The sequence below is a fragment of the Lolium rigidum genome, chromosome 1 (genome assembly GCF_022539505.1).
Source record: "Lolium rigidum isolate FL_2022 chromosome 1, APGP_CSIRO_Lrig_0.1, whole genome shotgun sequence".
In the NCBI taxonomy this organism is placed as follows: Eukaryota; Viridiplantae; Streptophyta; class Magnoliopsida; order Poales; family Poaceae; genus Lolium; species Lolium rigidum.
Window position 1 is genome coordinate 352503193 of NC_061508.1, and position 19702 is coordinate 352522894.

General features: G+C 48.5%; 2 protein-coding genes across 2 annotated transcripts; both read left to right on the forward strand.

Moving 5' to 3' along the window:
- The first annotated feature begins 3869 nt into the window (after positions 1–3869).
- Positions 3870–8160, forward strand: LOC124665262 (peroxidase 2-like). Its single transcript, XM_047202686.1, has 3 exons — positions 3870–3903; positions 6719–6978; positions 7405–8160. The coding sequence occupies exons 1-3, from the start codon at positions 3870–3872 to the stop codon at positions 8158–8160; spliced, it is 1050 nt and encodes a 349-aa protein (XP_047058642.1).
- A 1370-nt stretch (positions 8161–9530) lies between these two features.
- Positions 9531–12478, forward strand: LOC124665273 (peroxidase 2-like). Its single transcript, XM_047202697.1, has 3 exons — positions 9531–9666; positions 11052–11311; positions 11723–12478. Exons 1-3 carry the CDS (start codon positions 9531–9533, stop codon positions 12476–12478), a joined length of 1152 nt encoding a protein of 383 aa, XP_047058653.1.
- The last annotated feature ends 7224 nt before the right edge of the window (positions 12479–19702 follow it).

Sequence of the window (19702 nt, forward strand, 5' to 3'; positions counted from 1 at the left end):
CTAACCCTACACCTAACCCTAACCGAGAGATCGTGCACACCCTCGATCGTGTGATAATGGCTCGAGCTGCGGGTGTATGTGCCAAAGGGTCCCAATCTTGGTTCTACATGTGTATATGTCCTAAAAAAACCTAAAAGAATGAAAAAGTAATTTGGTGCACCCTCGCGCGGAGAAATCTAGGGGTAGACCCTCCGGGCACACGTTCCGCCGTTTTGGGGAGGAGGGGGAGAACGACCGCCGGAGCACCGGAACCCCACCAAATCTTGCATGTGGGCCTATGCTATGTGTGAAAGTGTGGTGCAAGGTGTAATGGTGCAAAAGTAGCTCCCCTAAACCCTAGACCCTAGCCCTAACCCTACGCCGAACCCTAATCAGTAGATCAGGCACACCGTCGATCGTGTGATAATCGCTCGAGCTGCGGGTATATATGTGCCAAAGGGTCCCAATCTTGGTTCTCCATGTGTATATGTCCTAAAAAAACCTAAAAGAATGAAAAGGTACATTGGTGCACCCTCGCGCGGAGAAATCTAGGGGGGTAGACCCGCCGGGGCACACGTTCCGCTGTTTTGGGGGGAGGAGGGGGAGAACGACCGCCGGAGCACCGGACCCCACCAAATCTTGCATGTGGGCCTATGCTATGTGTGAAAGTGTGGTGCAAGGTGTGATTCACCAAATGGTGCATGGCATGGATCCCCGGTCTGACATCCCTCACCTTCGGGCGGTAACACTTAACAGATTCCTGGACGTGTACGGTGAAGTGTCCCTGACGAGGGATCACCTCGGCAATGCCTACGTATTGTAGACTTGGGTTTCGGGAGAGAGCGACGATGGAGATTCCGGGGACGAGATTAGGCACACGACGTACCCAGCTTCGGGTCCCCTCGGTGGAGGATCCCTACGTGCTGCTAGCAATCCAAGATATGATCATAATATGTTTACATGGTACCGCCATAGGCGGAGCTATGTTGTCTATATTCTCGTCTATCCGTTGGCCTCCTTATTTCGGGTGCCCCGGCTAGCTTTATATATGCAACCAGCCTAGGGTTTTACAAGAGTCCTAGTCGACTACTTCTTCGGGTTGCCTTGTTGGGCCTTCTCCATATTTGGTCTTCTCCATATTGGGCCGAGCCGGGTATACTAATAATGGGTACCCGAAGGGTATGCCCATGTCAGTAGCCCCCGAGTTTATAGGGAAGTCGAAGACTTGCGTAGAAACTCCAAGCATAACCATCTCCGAAGTCGAAGAAATACAAGGCGAGGTCCATGTCGTAAATAATGTGTAGCGTAGATGATGTCGATGATTCTTGAAATTATCGGGTGCGCGGCAGCGCTCCCGATGGGAGTAGCCCCCGAGTCTATGGGCAAGTGCTTGCACTTGGGCATAGACTCAAGTTGTACTACTCGATGAAGAACTTAACTATATTTCTGGAAGACTTGATGAAATCCATGTGCTCCCGATGGGAGTAGGCTCCACTCGAGTCGTAGAATCGAGTTGAGTCTACAAACCGTAATTGCCGTAGATGCTGTCGAAGTTATCTTTCTATCGGGTGCGCGACCAGCGCTCCCGATGGGAGTAGCCCCCGAGGCTACAGCCAAGTGTTTGCACTTGGGTGTAGGCTCAACTTGCTTGTAATTGACTCCACAATTTTTCCTCTTTCTTATCGGGAGGGTGAACAATACTCTCGATAAGAGTAGCCCCCGAGCCTATGAGCAGGTGCTTGCACCTAGGCATATGCTCAAGTTGTACTACTCGATAAAGAACTTAACTATATTTCTGGGCGCAGCCCCTCTTTTTATCGACTTCAGGCCGTTCCTATTTTTATTTGACATCCATATCTATATTGTACAGGGATAATGGTAATTGGGGCTAGTTCATCTGACGGATCAGGTACTAGTTAACTGCTCTAGTGGCAATCCGCAAAAACCTACTTCAAGATCACGTCCCTGGACATGATCTCGGGATACCGGTGTTAACTCGACAGGTGCCGCTTAAGGTCTTACCATTCTGTCGAGTCCCAGTCATATTTGATCGGGTACCTAACGCGTCCGTTAGGATTTTTCTTCGTATCTGTTGATACGGATAAAAGTAGCAGAGCGCAGTCTTCGGCGATGCCACGCCCAGCAGAACGGATCTGGGGTCTTACCTTCGCAAATTTGCGGCATTCAGAAATTGATCGCAACTTTGGCGTTCTGAGAATATATTGTCGAGTGCCTTATTCGGCTGATGCAATGACCCATTTTGCGGGTTCTTCTATTTTTCTCTCGGGCTTGATGAGACAGCCGAATATATTGGTTCTTCTATATTGTCGTCAGGAACATCGCCGATGCTCTTGCTCAGAACAAATGACGAGTCAATGGACTCGAAGATTTGTCCATCCTCTTTTTTTCTCCCCTTTTTTTTTCTACTCCTCTTTTTTTTCTTTTTTTTTTCTTTTTTTTTTTGGTTTCTCCTTGATGATAATTTCGTCGAGTTCCTCCCTCACGAAAATTTCTTCGGGTCCTCCTTGAGGACAATTCTTCGGGTCCTCTTTGAGGACAATTCTTCGGGTCCTTCCCGAGGATAATTTTTCGGGACCTACTTGAGGATAATTCTTCGGGACCTCCTTGAAGATAATTCTTCGGGACCTGTTTTTTCTTCAAGACAGTTTCGTCGAGTTCTCCCTGTAGACGATTTCGTCGGGTTCTCTCTTATATACTTTGAATTTTGCTTTCTCCTGCACAAATAAACAATTTTTTCTATCTTTCCCTTACTCTCTTTTTCACATGCGGTGTCAGATGCTCAGATTCGATGATATGTAAAGTAAATATATGCCGCGCGGCCCCCAAGTGTCGGGTGCGACGAAAGTAAACGATAATCAACTTTGTGCAAAATAAAAGAACACTTAGCTTTTTGGACACGAAGAAGTCAATGCATGATGAAGTCTTCGAGTGCAGCGAAAAAGTCGAGCCGAAGTAGAAACCATAAAATAATGAAAGTAGATGTCGCCAAATTATTGATGGAGAAATAGCCAAGCCCCCAAGCGCTACAGAGGTGATATCATGATTGTTTCTTAGATGTTGTGTCGCAGTTACGACCCGAGGCGAAGTCATGGTCGAGCCCCCGAGTGTTTAACCATGATGTCGAAAGAAGTTGACGGAGTTGCGACGTCATATAAGGTGACGCCATTTAAGATGAAGCCATGGACAATAATATATGAAGATGAATCCCAGATGAAGTATTTGAGCTGAATCCATATTGAAGATTATGCCATTAAATATAGATCATATATTGAAGATGAATCCGCCGATATCATAGAGGATGAATCCATTGACCCGAAGAATCCCGTAATAACCATAGAAGATGAATCCGCTGATATCATAAAGGATGAATCCATTGATCTGAAGAATCCGGTAATAACCATAGAAGATGAATTCGTTGACCCGGAAACGCATCGGGTAATATTGTATAAGTGAACCAATAATAACCCAAAGAAAACCAATCCAATAATCCGAAGAAAATAAATCCACTGAGCCGAAGAAAATAATTCCACTGAGCCGGAGAAAATAATTCCACTGAGCACTAAGCCGAAGAAAATAATTCCACTGAGCCGGAAAAGATACATCCAGGGCCGAAGAAAAGAAAATCACCAAGTAATCGAGTATATTTGTGATAATGAAGTAATGGCGCAGCCCCGGATGTCGGGTGAATTTGCTGTAGTGATGCAATGTTGCAGCCCCCGACTATTCGGGTGTGGCGAAAGTAAATAAATAATTAACTCTTGAAAGAGGGAAACTTAACTTTTTATCGGGTGTGGCGAAGCCTATGTGGATCCAATTCGTGCCTCCGACGTAGTCTGTAGTCGCGCGACATCTGGCCAGAAGTAGTCGCTATGGCCGTCATAGTTGATGAAGAGATCCGCGGTGGTGAGCCCTCGAGTATAACGAGTGCGCGACGACGGGCGCGGTCGTCCGAGCAGAGTAGTCGAAGTTTTGTTTCAATCTGCAGTTATATTGAGACGCAAAAACCTGCGCGCAAATAATAGTACGAGCCAAAAAATATTTGGCCAAATAAACCTTACGAGTAAAAATTAACTGGAAGTATAACACCTGATATTTTTGTGTTAGATGGCGAAAATCATCACAGTAGGTTCACGACAGGCGAGCCCCAAGTATGGCAACTGTACGCGGCCAAGTAGCTGAGATTTTATTCGGGTATGTCTTTCTTGCTCATGGCGTGAAATAGCAAACCGGTCATTATTAAATATCGATTGCACTGATTCCTGTCACGATTAGGTGAATAGCATGAACCAAATCCAAGGGTATCAGTTAACATGAGTAATTTAAGAAGTAATGAAACTTAGCTTTTCTCTGCTTGGAGTAGACAACTTGAATTATTATATGTCCACATATGAATGCATGACGTGTATAGTTGCTGCGTCTTGAATATTAATCCCAGGGCAGAACTTGTTCTGAATTCTTCCCGCCAGAGCACCTTGAAGATGGAGAAAACGGGACATGTCCCTGCCTCCTCTTTACTGGGGCAAGTTCCGAGGCCTGCTATACGAGATTGATCATCTGTTTCCTTCTTTTATCCTGACAGATTGATTGGCTGTCTCCTTCCTTTATCCCTGCATGTACCGATGCCAATATACTCGGCAGGAACTGACTTAGACCGGAACAAGATAGGGTTGCCTGTACTTGGATCCGATACTTTGTCTTGAAGACGGTTGTCGATAATCAGGGTGATGCTGATTGACTTTCGGGATCTTGCGATTTCGAAGATAGGATAAACCGGTCGGCAAATACTGCGGATCCGGCCGATCATGCACACGTTAGTGCTGCTTCCAGCCATCATGAAAATATTTCCTTGATGACGAAGTCGCTGGATGTTGACGAAGATGACGATGATGGATCCCGCCCGGATCACAAAATCCAGCCGACGCAGATTCCCACAGACGGCGCCAATTGACGAGGGATCACCTCGGCAATGCCTACGTATTGTAGACTTGGGTTTCGGGAGAGAGCGACGATGGAGATTCCGGGGACGAGATTAGGCACACGACGTACCCAGCTTCGGGTCCCCTCGGTGGAGGATCCCTACGTGCTGCTAGCAATCCAGTATATGATCATAATATGTTTACATGGTACCGCCATAGGCGGAGCTATGTTGTCTATATTCTGTCTATCTGTTGGCCTCCTTATTTCGGGTGCCCTGGCTAGCTTTATATATGCAACCAGCCTAGGGTTTTACAAGAGTCCTAGTCGACTACTTCTTCGGGTTGCCTTGTTGGGCCTTCTCCATATTTGGTCTTCTCCATATTGGGCCGAGCCAGGTATACTAATAATGGGTACCCGAAGGGTATGCCCATGTCAGTCCCGCCGCGGGTATATCGGGGGCTAGACTGTGCCAAAGGGTGCCACACATGGTTTTCCATATGTCCATGGACTAAACAAACCTAAACCTATGAAAAGGTATATTGGTGGAACCTCGCGCGGAGAAATCTAGGGGGTAGACCATCCGAGGCCCACAGACAGCCGTTTTTAGGGGGGAATGACCCCCGGAGCACCGGAATGCCGCCAAAACTTGCAACTGGACCTAAAACCTAACCCTAACAAACCTAAAAGAATGAAAAAGTACATTGTGCACCCTCGCGCGGAGAAATCTACGGGGGTAGACCCGCCGTCCCGCTGTTTTTGGGGGAAGGAGGGGGACGGCCGCCGGAGCACCGGAACCCTGATATATGTGGGGGGATGAACATGGAGAGTAATTTTGTATCAAAAAGAAAAACTAGTTAACAAAATAAATATAAGTATTAGATGAAATAAAATAGTTAGAAAAACAAATTAAATAGTTGTTGGCGCACGGCAAAGAATGCAACGCACGGCAAAGGAGGCTTTGTCGTGCACTATTCCTGGCCGCACGGCAAAGGGAGCACCACGACAAAGAATGCAACTCACGGCAAAGAATGAACGCACAAGGAAGGATCTTTGCCATCCTGGCTTCTTTGCCGTGCGCTTCTGGAGGGCTTTGCCGTGCGCCAACGCGTTGCCGTGAGGCACTTCTAACTTTGCCGTGCAGCGATACTTTGCGGTGCGCCACCACAAAACTTTGCCGTGCTTTATTTCTTTGCCGTGCGTCCCTCTCGCGCCGCACGGCAAAGAAATCTTTGCCGTGCGTTGCCTCACGGCAATGAAACGCTGCACGGCAGCGCCTGATTTTCCCGTAGTGTTCGAACTGCATTAGAAGAGGCAAAAGCATAGTACAACTAATTTCCGTTTGAAATGATTAGGGGAATAAAATAGTTGCTTATAATAATCAAGCATGCGTGTATAGTTGTCACTTGTCAAAAGCCACAACCGACGTCGTTATGGTCAAATACTTCAATAAACACACCGTCAGGTTCTGTATAGCACTATAGCACTACTAGGACATGCATGCAACTTGCATAAGAAAAGGGACATCCATGCAACTGATGTCAACGCCTACAAACTTGTCTTCAATTAGCTGTGTTGGGGGCGGTCCCCGTGTTCATAGACAAGAATTGCCTAATAATTTTGTGATTATTGACATCTAAATATTCCTCAAATCTCTTATTTAATGTAATTTCTCAAACTGACTAATCATTACATACATGCATCGGCAATGTAAACCTCTCTATAAATACATCGAGTGCCTTGCTCGTCACACCATCAAGCAGCATACGTACATTCTTTCTTAGAGGTAACACTCCCATCACAGTTTCGCCCAAATCTGGTCGTTTCGCCAGGAACTCTAGGAAGATGAGCGGGACGGTGAAGCTGACATGCGTGCAGCTGCTCATGGTAGCCTTCGCTACGCTCATCACCATGTCATCTGCAGGTTTGCAGTATGGTTTCTACAACGCGTCATGCCCGAACGCCGAGCAAATGGTCACGAGTGTCGTCAATGGTTTGATCGACGCTAATCCTGCTGTTGCTCCGGCATTAATCCGTTTGATCTTCCATGACTGCTTTGTTGCGGTACGTAATCTACTTTCAGTTTAGTAAATTTACCGCTTTATTGTTTCTGTTCTTAATTGTGGCGTTGAGCCAAGAAAGTACTACAGTTCAATAAGATAAATTCAGCAGACTAATACAGTACTATATTCTGGATGACAACCTAATACAAAGTTTGCTTCAGACTGTGATTTTATCTCCATTAATCAATTACTGACATCATTGTAAATAGTTCTACAATATAACAAAAGTCTAGACAAGTCACTTTGGGGTATATATTTCGACTTGCTCTAGTCATTTTTTGTTGCAGACGTGGAATGCATGTAATTCATACCATCTTGGTATTAATATACTGTATTCCTTTTGGTCGAAAAAAGACAATTCTTATGGGTTATTCAGGTGCTTTTGCTGTAAGCTAACAGCTTTTGCTGTTGATATGTATTTATACAGGGCTGTGACGCTTCCATCCTCCTGGACCCCAGGAGCGCCAACAGTTCGCCGGAGAAGACATCCATTCCCCTGGCCGTGGCTGGGTATAACGCCGTCGACCAGATCAAGACGGCCGTCGAGGCCGCGTGCCCCGGGACGGTCTCCTGTGCCGACATCGTGGCCTTCGCCGCCCGCGACTCGGTCGCGAAAGCCGCGGGCTACTACTACTCCGTCGACTCCGGCCGACGCGACGGCAGCGTGTCCACCGCTTTCAGCATCCTCACGAACATGCCGTCCCCTTTGTTCAACCGATCGGACCTCGTCGCCCGCTTCATCCAGAAGAAGCTCACCGTCGTCGACCTCGTGGCGCTCTCCGGCGCGCACTCCATCGGCGTAGCGCACTGCTCCGCCTTCACCAAGCGGCTGTACCCCACGGTGGACCCGACGCTGGACGCCACCTTCGCGGCGGACCTCAAGAAGAGGTGCCCAGCGCCGGCTCGCGGCGTGCCAGACAACCTGGTGAACAACAGTGTGGTGACGCCGGCGATACTGGGCAACCAGTACTACGGTAATGCCATGGGCAAGAAAGTGCTGTTCAACTCGGACGCGACGCTGCTCACCGGCAGCGACACGGCGACGCTGGTTTCCCAGATGGCAGCCGACCCCGCGAAATGGATTGCGCAGTTCGCGGTGTCGATGGTCAACATGGGAAGGATAGGCGTGCTCACGGGGACGCAGGGGCAGGTCAGGAAGAACTGCCGTGTCGTAAATAGCTAAATCGTCAAGGCTCCGATCTCAATTTGTTTAATTAGTTTGTTACTTACATTTCATTGTACCGTGTGTTGCAATGGGATAGTTTAGTTCCCTCCTCGTGCTAGTGTTTTAGTTAGGCGATGTGTGTGTCAATTTTTTTTCCTCGTTTTCCGTTGAATTAAGTTTGAAGAGCAACATTCTATTAGAAAAAAATCCTATTTATAACAATGTTCGTTTCCATTATTTGGTTTAGGTGTCTAGTTTGTTTAGTTGGTTTAATTTCAATAAATTTCAAAATAAAGACACACATTCATCCTGGTTTAAATGTAAAGTTTACACTATCGATCAACAAGTTAAACAAGGTGTAAACAATGAGAGGAAAATTAACATGCGAGCACCGCTATGTATAGTATGTAATCCACCAGTCCCATCTCTAGTGATCACGTGGTTCACCACCAAGTGCCTGCCGCCTCTCGCCGGAAAAAGAGATGCAAAGTGGCATGAACTGGAGGATGTACAAACCTCCTTGAGGCTATCTGTTCCGTTGATGGATAGGGAACTATTCTCTCTGGATTGTGTTGATCCACCCCCTCGACCCAAATCCCTGTTGATTAGTGATTGTTTGGCTGATCAAATAAATCAGTAGTGTTAATCATTGAAACAAAATATTCAATAAATTGATACATTGAACATCACATTCAACATGATAATGTACATAGCTGTTTGGCATAAAAAAGATGATCTTGTTGATGAGCGCCAAGATCTACATGGAGAACGAGCTTTCAAATAAGCTCAAAGTTCATCTACATACTTACTACAACATAATTAGTCGAATAAATTGAACATGCTCAACGAGAAGCTCAAGAAAAATACGAATCAGTTCCTCTCCCATCACACCTCTAATCATCACGAGATGAAAACACTGTCAAATACCCAAATTCATGTATCAAACTAAAATTCAATGAAATAGCATTTAAATTTGTCATGCTTAAACTTTTTAAAAACCATGCTTCAAATATTTGGAGAAAAAAGAGTAACTTCCGAAATACTACACCCAAACTATATGCATGCATTGAACATAACCACGCCATCCATTTCCATAGTCCAAAAGATATTTTTTGTGTTTTTTTTAGCGTTAACCGGAAAGAGAAACATAACTAAGACATTTACACCACCAAACCAGACGGAAATAGTGAGGCAATATGTTTTCAGAATAATAATTTGAGAGTAATCTTTTCGCTTTATTAATCGATGGCCAAATAAGTAGGGATTACTAAAATCATAAGGTTCAAGGAGCCACACATGGCGTCCCAGGCCTGGAGATAGGGTATACCGAGCTAAGTTATGTGCTTCTTTGTTTCAACTGAAGCCGGCCAGCAGCGTAGAGAAACTAAATGGCGAAGCCCTTCAAGGCAAGCGATGAGCCCGGCCTCCTCCGCGCTCCCACAAGAAGGAAAGGATTTCCATTCAGTGAGAAGGGGATGACCCTGGTGATCTCTGATGATGATGCCGATCCCAGCCATTTTCGACGTAGAATCCCAGCTGGTGTCCACATTAGCTTTGATTGTACCGGCCACCGGGGGAGTCCAGGAGGTGACACCCCTGACATTCACATCACCGCCCCCCACAAAAGATTGATGATAGTTGACGAGATACGATACAGAGCCTGAAACCGAGGCTTTCCCATCTCCATGCACAACATTGTTCCGGTGATGCCAGGAACGCCACAACAAGATGATAATCTTGGATCTTTGGTCTTTGGAAGCATTTTCCAGACATAGGCCACTCGAACAAAAAACAAACAATGCTAATCATTTTGCATCTGCCTCTAGGTAACTTAATTAATATGTTTCCCAACCAGTCAGCAGGGAAACATAGATTTGTCGTCATGATCTGATACATGGTACATACTCCAATGATGAGCCAAATCGACAACCGCTAATTTCTCTATGAGAAAAAGCAGGTCGTAAATACTTGAATATGAGACCCTGCGGTTGCTAACCGAAGCTGTTCTATTGCTAACCAGTTTTGTGAATCAAGATTGCTTGGTTTATTTGTCATTGACGTGATTTTCTTTCAAACTGATTGACGGATATATACAGTACTCGTAAAAAAATTCCTAACACAATTGGCCACGGTACGCCAGAGCGCAGTTCACTGTAGAAACAACAAACCACAGAGCCTAAACAGCATGTTCCACAAAAGTGCGGATTACAGATTTCTGAGGCCACTTTCTTGCCCCAAAACCAATGCCTGTGAGGCTCTAAATCTATTCTTCACCCGTTATGCTGCATGTTCTCTTGTCACATGAAGATTTCAGGTACACACCACGGTAATTTGGGCATGTACGTTGTACTTTCAAGTGTCCTAGCTAGCATCCTTACGATTTTGACTTCGAACTAAGAGGCCAAAACGTAGTACAACTGATTTCTGTTCGAAATGATTGGGGGAGTAAAATAGTCGTTGATAATAAGCACGCGTGTATAGGTCAAAGCCACAACCGGCGTCGTTATAGGTCAAATACTTCAATAAACACACCGCCAAGTTCTGTATAGCTAGCTCCAGCTAACTGTCGAGATTCACCGGTACTAGGACATGCATGCAACTTGCTTAAGAAAAGGGACATCCATGCAGGCATGCAGCTAATGTCAACGCCTAAAAACTTGTCTTCAATTAGCTGTGTTGCGGGCGGTCCCCGTGTTCATAGACAAGAATTGCCTAATAATTTTGTGATTATTGACATCTAAATATTCCTCAAATTTCTTATTTAATGTATTTTTTCAAACTGACTAATCATTACATACATGCATCGGCAATGTAAACCTCTCTATAAATACATCGAGTGCCTTGATCGTCACACCATCAAGCAGCATTCTTTCTTAGTATTTGCTACCCATTTGACACTCCCCTCACAGTTTCGCCCAAATCTAGTCGTTTCGCCAAGAACTCTTGGAAAATGAGCGGGAGGGTGAAGCTGACATGCCTGCAGCTGCTCATGGTAGCCTTCGCTACGCTCATCACCATGTCATCTGCAGGTTTGCAGTATGGTTTCTACAACTCCTCGTGCCCGAACGCCGAGCAAACGGTCACCAATGTCGTCAATGGTCTGATCGACGCCAATCCTGCTGTTGCTCCGGCATTAATTCGCTTGATCTTCCATGATTGCTTTGTCGCGGTATGCAATCTACTTTCACTTTAGTAAATTTACCGCTTTATTGTTTCTGTTCTTAATTGTGGCGTTGAGCCAAGAAAGTACTACGGTTCAATAAGATAAATTCAGCAAGCTTGGATGACAACCTAGTGAGATATACAAAGTTTGCTTCAGACTATGATTTTATCTCCATTAATCAATTACTTACATCATTGTAAATAGTTCTACAATATCACAAAAGTCTAGACAAGTCACTTTGGGGTATATATTTCGACTTGCTCTAGTCATATTTTGTTGCAGACGTGGAATGTAATTCATACCATCTTGGTATTAATATACTGTATTCCTTTTGATGGAAAAAGACAAGTCTTATGGGTTATTCAGGTGCTTTTGCTGTAAGCTAACAGCTTTTGCTGTTGATATCTACTTATACAGGGTTGTGACGCTTCCATCCTCCTGGACCCCAGGAGCGCCAACAGTTCGCCGGAGAAGACATCCATTCCCCTGGCCGTGGCTGGGTATAACGCCGTCGACCAGATCAAGACGGCCGTCGAGGCCGCGTGCCCCGGGACGGTCTCCTGTGCCGACATCGTGGCCTTCGCCGCCCGCGACTCGGTCGCGAAAGCCGCGGGCTACTACTACTCCGTCGACTCCGGCCGACGCGACGGCAGCGTGTCCACCGCTTTCAGCATCCTCACGAACATGCCGTCCCCTTTGTTCAACCGATCGGACCTCGTCGCCCGCTTCATCCAGAAGAAGCTCACCGTCGTCGACCTCGTGGCGCTCTCCGGCGCGCACTCCATCGGCGTAGCGCACTGCTCCGCCTTCACCAAGCGGCTGTACCCCACGATGGACCCGACGCTGGACGCCACCTTCGCGGCAGACCTCAAGAAGAGGTGCCCAGCGCCGGCTCGCGGCGTGCCAGACAACCTGGTGAACAACAGTGTGGTGACGCCGGCGATACTGGGCAACCAGTTCTACGGTAATGCCATGGGCAAGAAAGTGCTGTTCAACTCGGACGCGACGCTGCTCACCGGCAGCGACACGGCGACGCTGGTTTCCCAGATGGCAGCCGACCCCGCGAAATGGATTGCGCAGTTCGCGGTGTCGATGGTCAACATGGGAAGGATAGGCGTGCTCACGGGGACGCAGGGGCAGGTCAGGAAGAACTGCCGTGTCGTAAATAGCTAAATCTTCAAGGCTCCGATCTCAATTTGTTTAATTTGTTTGTTACTTACATTTCATTGTACCGTGTGTTGCAATGGGATAGTTTAGTTCCCTCCTCGTGCTAGTGTTTTAGTTAGGTGATGTGTGTGTCAAATTTTTTTCCTCGTTTTCCGTTGAATTTAAGTTTGAAGAACAACATTTTATTAGAAAAAAAACATATTTATAACAATGTTCGTTTCCATTATTTGGTTTAGGTGTCTAGTTTGTTTAGTTGGTTTAATTTCAATAAATTTCAAAATAAAGACACACATTCATCCTGGTTTAAATGTAGAGTTTACACTATCAATCAACAAGTTAAACAAGGTATAAACAATGGGAGGAAAATAAACATGTGAGCATGCCGCCTCTCGCAGGAAAAGGAGATGCGAACTGGCATGAATTGGAGGATGTACAAACCTCCTTGAGGCTATCTGTTCCGTTTGATGGATAGGGAACTATTCTCTCTGGATTGTGTTGATCCACCCCCTCGACCCAAATCCCTATTGTTTAGTGATTGTGGTTGATCAAATATATGAGTAGTGTTAATCATTCAAACAAAATAATCAATAAATTGATACATTGAACATCACATTCACCATGTGTTGCGGTCAGAAACCCACCGGCGGGCAGCGACTGGCAACACCGTAGAGCCGGGAACAATTAGGCCTGCGGCTGGCCCCAGTCCCTCAGAGCTACGGCCCGCAAAGCCTTCTGGTCACACGTCCGATGCTGTCGCAAGGGCGTGCCACCAGACCTATACCTGGTCAGGAAGGTGTTGGATGATGCCTCGCTTAGTTTCCTGCATGGCATACACGTAAACGTTAAATACGAGCCTCGATCGGCTCTCGAGTTATCCCGTGAATCGTCTCAAAGAGCCGATCCACCCATGATTCGTACGAGGTGTACGAATATATGGTGGTCCTGCTTGATCAAGATAAAGCTAATGCGATCTACGACGATTTAGGGTTTTCACCGCATAATCGGATCATCCTACTCACGATTGGGCCTCGCGCTCGCGTACGGTGATCGTAAGCCGATCCTAGACAGGGCCTAAAAACCAACACGAAGTTGATCCCCGGAACATCCCGTCTAGGGCTAGCAAACTACACCCTACACGCCGCTGGATCCTCCAACCCTTTGTAAGGTCTAACTATTGCAGATGTTAAACTAATCCTTGAAGAACAAGGAGCAACCGTAACGGATCGGATCTACTAAACGATGATCAAGCGGGGTGCCGCCCCTACACCTAAGATAGGTGTAAGGGCGGCTAGATGTATAAGGGTTGCACTACGACAGAGATATGATACGAAGAACAATACTAACCCTAATACATCTAAGATAACTACGTTGCTCGCCATCAAAAAGACTTCCAGCACGAGCAACGCATGAACAACGTAAATAGTTAGAGCTGCCTAGATCGCAAGATGCGATCTAGGCAGCATGGTGCTTACCAGGAGAAACCCTCGAGACGAAGGAGTTGGCGATGCGCCGAGATTTGTTGTGTTGAACGTTGGTTGTTGTCTATTTCATAAACCCTAGATACATATTTATAGTCCAGGGGACTTTCTAATTCAAGCGTGCACCTAACCGTGCACGGGTAAAACTCTAACTTCTAAATTAAGGTGTGATCTACTATAATACATATACATGGGCAATTTAGCCCAACTTCTTCGTGTCAGGCCGCTTCGGAGATCCTCCACGCGTTTAACCTTTAAGCCCATCTCATCTACGGCCCATTTCCTGATTTAGCCAAAATCTGGTGATAACACATGCCCCCCTGGTTTTGGTAATGATAATTTCAAAACCACTCTGTTTTTTCTTCGAGGGGTCATGTCGTGACAGAGCAGAACCGTCGTAGTATTTTTTCATCATGACAACTTGCCTTCCCAACTTCTCTGCACGATTTGACAGTTTTTTGGCACCACCTCCTCGAAAACTGTTCGAACATTAAATCCCCACTTCTTTTACTTAACCGCACCGAACAGTTCTCTTCCTCATCCTTTCCGCATTAGCACTCCAAAAGCCCTTCTGCGCACCATGTCTTCTTCTTCCTCCGCCTCATCGGGACTTTCCCTCGAGTCCTCTTCCTCCCACGAGCCGACGCCAGAACGGGACCCACGAGAGGTCCATGCGGCCAACACCCGCCGCGCCATAGAGGCCGGGGAGGAGCCCGGCCATGACTTCTCCATCTGGTCCGAGGACGACAAGTCCTCAACGGACGGGGAGAGCGACCTCCGCTTCCTCGCCGACGGGGAATCAGAGGAGGAGAACGATGACGATCGCTTCTCCTGGGATGACTTCACCTCCTCCGAGGAGGTGAACGAGGAGGAGGAGGAGGACGACGACGACGACATCCCCTCCGACGAGCCGCCGGCCAAGCGCCACTGCCCCTGGCCGGGGAATCTCAGTGACTACGACAGCGACGACGACGATGACGACGAGGAGGATGAGGACAATGAAGGTCCTGCCGGCGGCCGCTACAGCAGCGACGACGAGCCCGCCGGGAGCAGCGCCGACAGCGGCGACGAGGGTGACGACGAGGGTAGCGACGGCCCGTAGATAGGACCCTTAGCATAGGATCAGCAGTAGTAGGCGGGGCAATGTATCCCCTTAGTACTCCCTTTTGAGAGTAATCAGCTCTTCTATGTAACAAATCTCGTTTATCAATGAAGAAATTCCCCAATTTGATTTTGCCGATTTCCTTTATGCTAATTTAGCCGATTTCCTTTCATACTGATCCCGCCAATCGTCACTTAGCCAATGCTCAATGAGCCGATGACAATGCATCGGTCTCTCATGATCCATTCTTCATCTCCTTGACGTCGGAGTGATCGTGAACTTGATCAATGCTCAAAAGCTGATGTTAACATACCAATCCTTCACGGTCTATCTTTCACCTTTTTCGACCGATGACTTTGAGCTCTGGTGGACAACGAGGTAGACCAACGCCTTTAAAGAGAGCCCCAGAAACGCTGCCGAAACGGCTTGATGCTAAAGCCGATACCTCTGGACATTCAGATATTCAGTGATATTCTTCAAACCTGCCCAATCCCCTTGAAAAGGGTTATGATGGAAGGCCATCCGATGAAATCTCAATCGGCTTCTTAAGAACAGAATATCTACGCAGTCAGTTGCCCCCCGAGCCTCCATCAAGGCGAGAACAGCAGCGGGCCACCCAAGCGTGTCACCATCGGTTTCCAAGTCATGATGCAGAGCCAGCCGATTTCAACAAAATCGGCTCCCCAGAGCAGAGAGCCTTCAGGGTGATCTGCCCCCCGAGTTTCCTCAGTCCACTTCTCGCGCCTTGCTGGTCAGATCGGCTCCTTTCCTTTGGCGGATTTGATGCAACCCATCCTTAACCTGATCTGCACGTTCATGCTGCTCTTGGCATTGGTCAGGGTCATGATCCCTCAAACCTGCCCCAGCTGATACTGCGGACTCGAATACTCGCAAAAATAATCCAGAGGTTCTTGAAGAGAGGATCTGAGCCATCAAACCACTCCATTGAGGAGTTCTTCCATTAGAGTCTCTCTTCGTGGCCCACTTTCTGCTCCATTGAACCCCTGCTTATAACAGTTGTATCCCTTGAGTCGATGGCCATGCATCGGCTGTGCTTAAATTTTTTTGAATTTTTTACGGCCGATTTATGTATCGGCCCCCATACTTCAATACCCATCATCAAAGGATATCTTGGGCTGCTGGGCATTTGTAAGACGCTTCTACTGCATACCCTCGTGTTTTATCCACCTAGGTGCCCCCCGAGCCGATTCTTTCAAGGGATTTGATGGTATCGGCTCCTCAGGTATTCCCTGTTGAATCAAATGCTGAACCCAGGCAGAATGTATGATGAGGATAATTTTGGCCGATTGCTGGAATCGGCCTCCATGTTGCTTGTTCGATGAAGGTTTTGTAATGTCCCTCCATAATTTTTTGGGGCCGATCACAAGGATCAGTCTCGCCACGTTTGCTCATTGATTTGCTCCAGCTACATGGTTAGGCCAGTGGATACGACCAGCCTAACTTCATCCTCTGTCATGTCGATGCGCTCGCCGTCGTCCACCTTGAGTGCATCGTTTAATCCTCGAGCAGTAAACTCCGTTGGGAGGATGAGCACCATGTTTGTGCCAGCCGATGTTTCATCCTCGGCTCTCCTTTGCTTGGGGCGCCACTCTTTTCTATGTGGCCGACCTTCTTCGTCCAGGGTTCGCTGAATTTTGGCGGCCAGATCAGGCCGTGCCTTCCTCAACGTGTGCAGGTATAATCTTTCAGCCTTCTTCCAACCCACGCAGACGCTGAACCCTTCGCTTCCGGGAACGGCCGAGCCCATCGAGGCACCATCTTGGCCGATGATACTTGTCTTCTTCATCATCGTCCTCTAGTTCCTCGAGATCTTCCACCCGAGCGGACTCGAGCATGCTTGTTCCGAGGCGGGAGAGGCCCTAGACGCTTGAACACGGACACGTTAGCCGCATCCTTCTTCCTTTGTTTACATTCTCGGGCAATTGCCGATTGTTGGCAATCGGCTCATTCCCGAATCCCAGCAGTGTCTGAAGAAGGGGCAGTCCCAGTGCCTATCCACGTTGTCTTGCTCCCTCGACTTTTCCTTGGCGTGGCGCTCATATCGCTCCTCGTCGTGATCAAGCCGACGATGTCTCCTGTCGTCCCTAGCCAGACGATCTTCTTCATCATCGTCATTGTATCGCCGGCGTTGGTCGTATTGACCCACATACTTGTTGAGGAGGTGATCAGAGAGAGGTCGCTGATATCTTATGTTCTTCACTTCTCCCTCTGTGACGTAGCGCTTGCCGTCGTGGCGGAGCCGATCGCGTGGAGCGGCTTCCTCTCGTGTCTTTGCTATGTGAGCAGCCTGCCCTCATCTCCGTCCTTACCAGAGTGGTGCCCAGGTCCCACCATGTTGATATTGCACGAGAAATCTGGCTGGCACCCTCCATGGTAAGTATACTCCACCATGTTAATGGCGGGGAAGGGGTGTGTGTCGACCTTCATGGCGTACTGGTTGAAAATTAGCCGCCCTTTTTCTATCGCCATTTGGATCTGCTGACGCCACACCCTGCAGTCGTTAGTGGTGTGGGTGAACGTGTTATGCCACTTGCGTATGGCTTTCCGTTCAGCTCCCGCACCGTAGGGATCTTGTGGCCTTCGGGTACCTTTATATGCTTCTCCGTGAGTAAGAGATCAAAAATCTGCTCGGTTTTGGTCACGTCGAAGTCGAACCCTTTTGGAGGGCCTTGTGGCTTAACCCATTTGCAGGACACGGGGCCTGCAGCTCGAGTCCATTCAGCCACGGCTACCTCTCGATCTCCCGCAGCACCTTCATCCTCGTCTGTCTCAACCAGGGCCACCGCACGCTTGAATTTGTCCTGGTAAACATCTGGGTGGCGCTGTTCATATGCTGACAGCTTCTGCACCATGTGCGCCAATGAAGGGTAGTCTGCTTGGGAGGCCACGTCCTTGATCGATGATGAGAGACCCACCACCGCCAACTCGATCGCTTCTTTTTCACTTACGTGAACCGAATAGCATCGGTTCCTAATGGTCCCGAAGCGCCTGGATGTATTCTCGACACCGTTTCCCCGCGCTTCGTCGTACTTGTGCTAGATCGGCAATGCCAGCCTCGGAAGCCTCCGAGTGATACTGCTCAATGGAACTGCTCTTCCAACCGCTTCCAAGTCCGGATTGAGTTCGGTGGCAGCGATGTGTACCACCCGAAAGCCGATCCCGTGAGGGACCGTGCGAAGAACCTCACGCGCAGCTCGTCTCGATGCCGAGATCGTGCCCAGCTGTGCCAAATATCGGCTTACATGCTCGATAGAGCTGGAACCATCTCGATCCACTAAACTTTGTGAAGTCGTGGAGCCGATATTTGGGTGGTAGCGGGATCAATTCGTACTCGTTGGGGTACGGCTTGGTGTAGCCGAACGTCTTCCTTTTCGGCATCATGCCGAACCGATCTTTCAGAATTGTACAAATCTGATCCGCGGTGATGGCTGAAGGTGTCGAACCCTGAAGATTCGCCGGGGTGGCATACTTAGCCAGCCATGCTTGCTTTTCCGGCTCTGAGCCAACTTCAGGAGCTGGGCTCTGGAGGTTTGTCGGAGTGGCGTACTTAGCTAACCACGTTTGCTTCTCAAGATCTGCTCCCGACGTTCCTCCCGCTGTTCCGCAGGCCCCTGCTGTTGCAGCCTCGGTTCGAGAGTGCCTGTGCACGCAGTCCGGCACGTATGCGCACGTGTATCCGTGCGGGATCTCCTTGGGCGCCTCGGTAAGAATTGGTAGTCACTAGGATCACCACCAATCTTGTAGACGACGTATGCCGATGAGTTCGGCACTTCCGGTGCCGCCCATGCGAACGGCAGCGGTGGATGGGACCGGAGTGGCATCTCTCCTTTGTAAGTCCCCGCAGCTGGTCCCGACGGAGAATACCGATGGCTCATGATTTCCTGGATCACGCGCGAGCGACACGCTCCAAAGTGTTCACCAGGCTCTCGGAGTGGCGGTGCAGCGAATGAGCCACCATGTAGTTGATCTCCCGACGCAGCGACCTGGTGCGTTCTTCCGACGGGGCGGACAGGTCCACTCCATCGAGTGCGCCTTCGTGTGAGAACCCCTTCCACCCGACGCCGTGGGAGCGGGTTCTGTGGAAAGAGCCGATGAGTTCGGCTTCGAGGACTGCCTTGATCTCGTCATGCTTCTTCTTGAGCTCGTCGACAGATCCTCGTACTTGACCGGAGTGCTTTCCGCCATCTCGGATGTAGATGGCGATGCGGTGGATGTCGAAGATAGTCCCACCGGGCGTGCCAGAATGTGTTGCGGTCAGAAACCCACCGGCGGGCAGCGACTGGCAACACCGTAGAGCCGGGAACAACTAGGGCTGCGGCTGGCCCCAGTCCCTCGCAGCTACGGCCCGCAAAGCCTTCCCGGTCACACGTCCGATGCCGCCGCAAGGGCGTGCCACCCGACCTATACCCGGTCGGAAGGTGTTGGATGATGCCTCGCTTAGTTTCCTGCATGGCATACACGTAAACGTTAAATACGAGCCTCGATCGGCTCTCAGTTATCCCGTGAATCGGCTCAAAGAGCCGATCCACCCATGATTCGTACGAGGTGTACGAATATATGGTGGTCCCGCTTGATCAAGATAAAGCTAATGCGATCTACGACGATTTAGGGTTTTCACCGCATAATCCA

Excerpts from the sequence above, each read along its gene's own strand:
- LOC124665273 (XM_047202697.1), top strand. The coding sequence starts at position 9,531 with ATGGCGAAGCCCTTCAAGGCAAGCGATGAGCCCGGCCTCCTCCGCGCT. Across the intron at positions 9,667-11,051 it reads CGATCCCAGCCATTTTCGAC|TTTCGCCCAAATCTAGTCGT; the intron begins GTAGAATCCCAG and ends CTCCCCTCACAG. Across the intron at positions 11,312-11,722 it reads TCCATGATTGCTTTGTCGCG|GGTTGTGACGCTTCCATCCT; the intron begins GTATGCAATCTA and ends CTACTTATACAG.
- LOC124665262 (XM_047202686.1), top strand. The coding sequence starts at position 3,870 with ATGGCCGTCATAGTTGATGAAGAGATCCGCGGTG. Across the intron at positions 3,904-6,718 it reads TGATGAAGAGATCCGCGGTG|TTTCGCCCAAATCTGGTCGT; the intron begins GTGAGCCCTCGA and ends CTCCCATCACAG. Across the intron at positions 6,979-7,404 it reads TCCATGACTGCTTTGTTGCG|GGCTGTGACGCTTCCATCCT; the intron begins GTACGTAATCTA and ends GTATTTATACAG.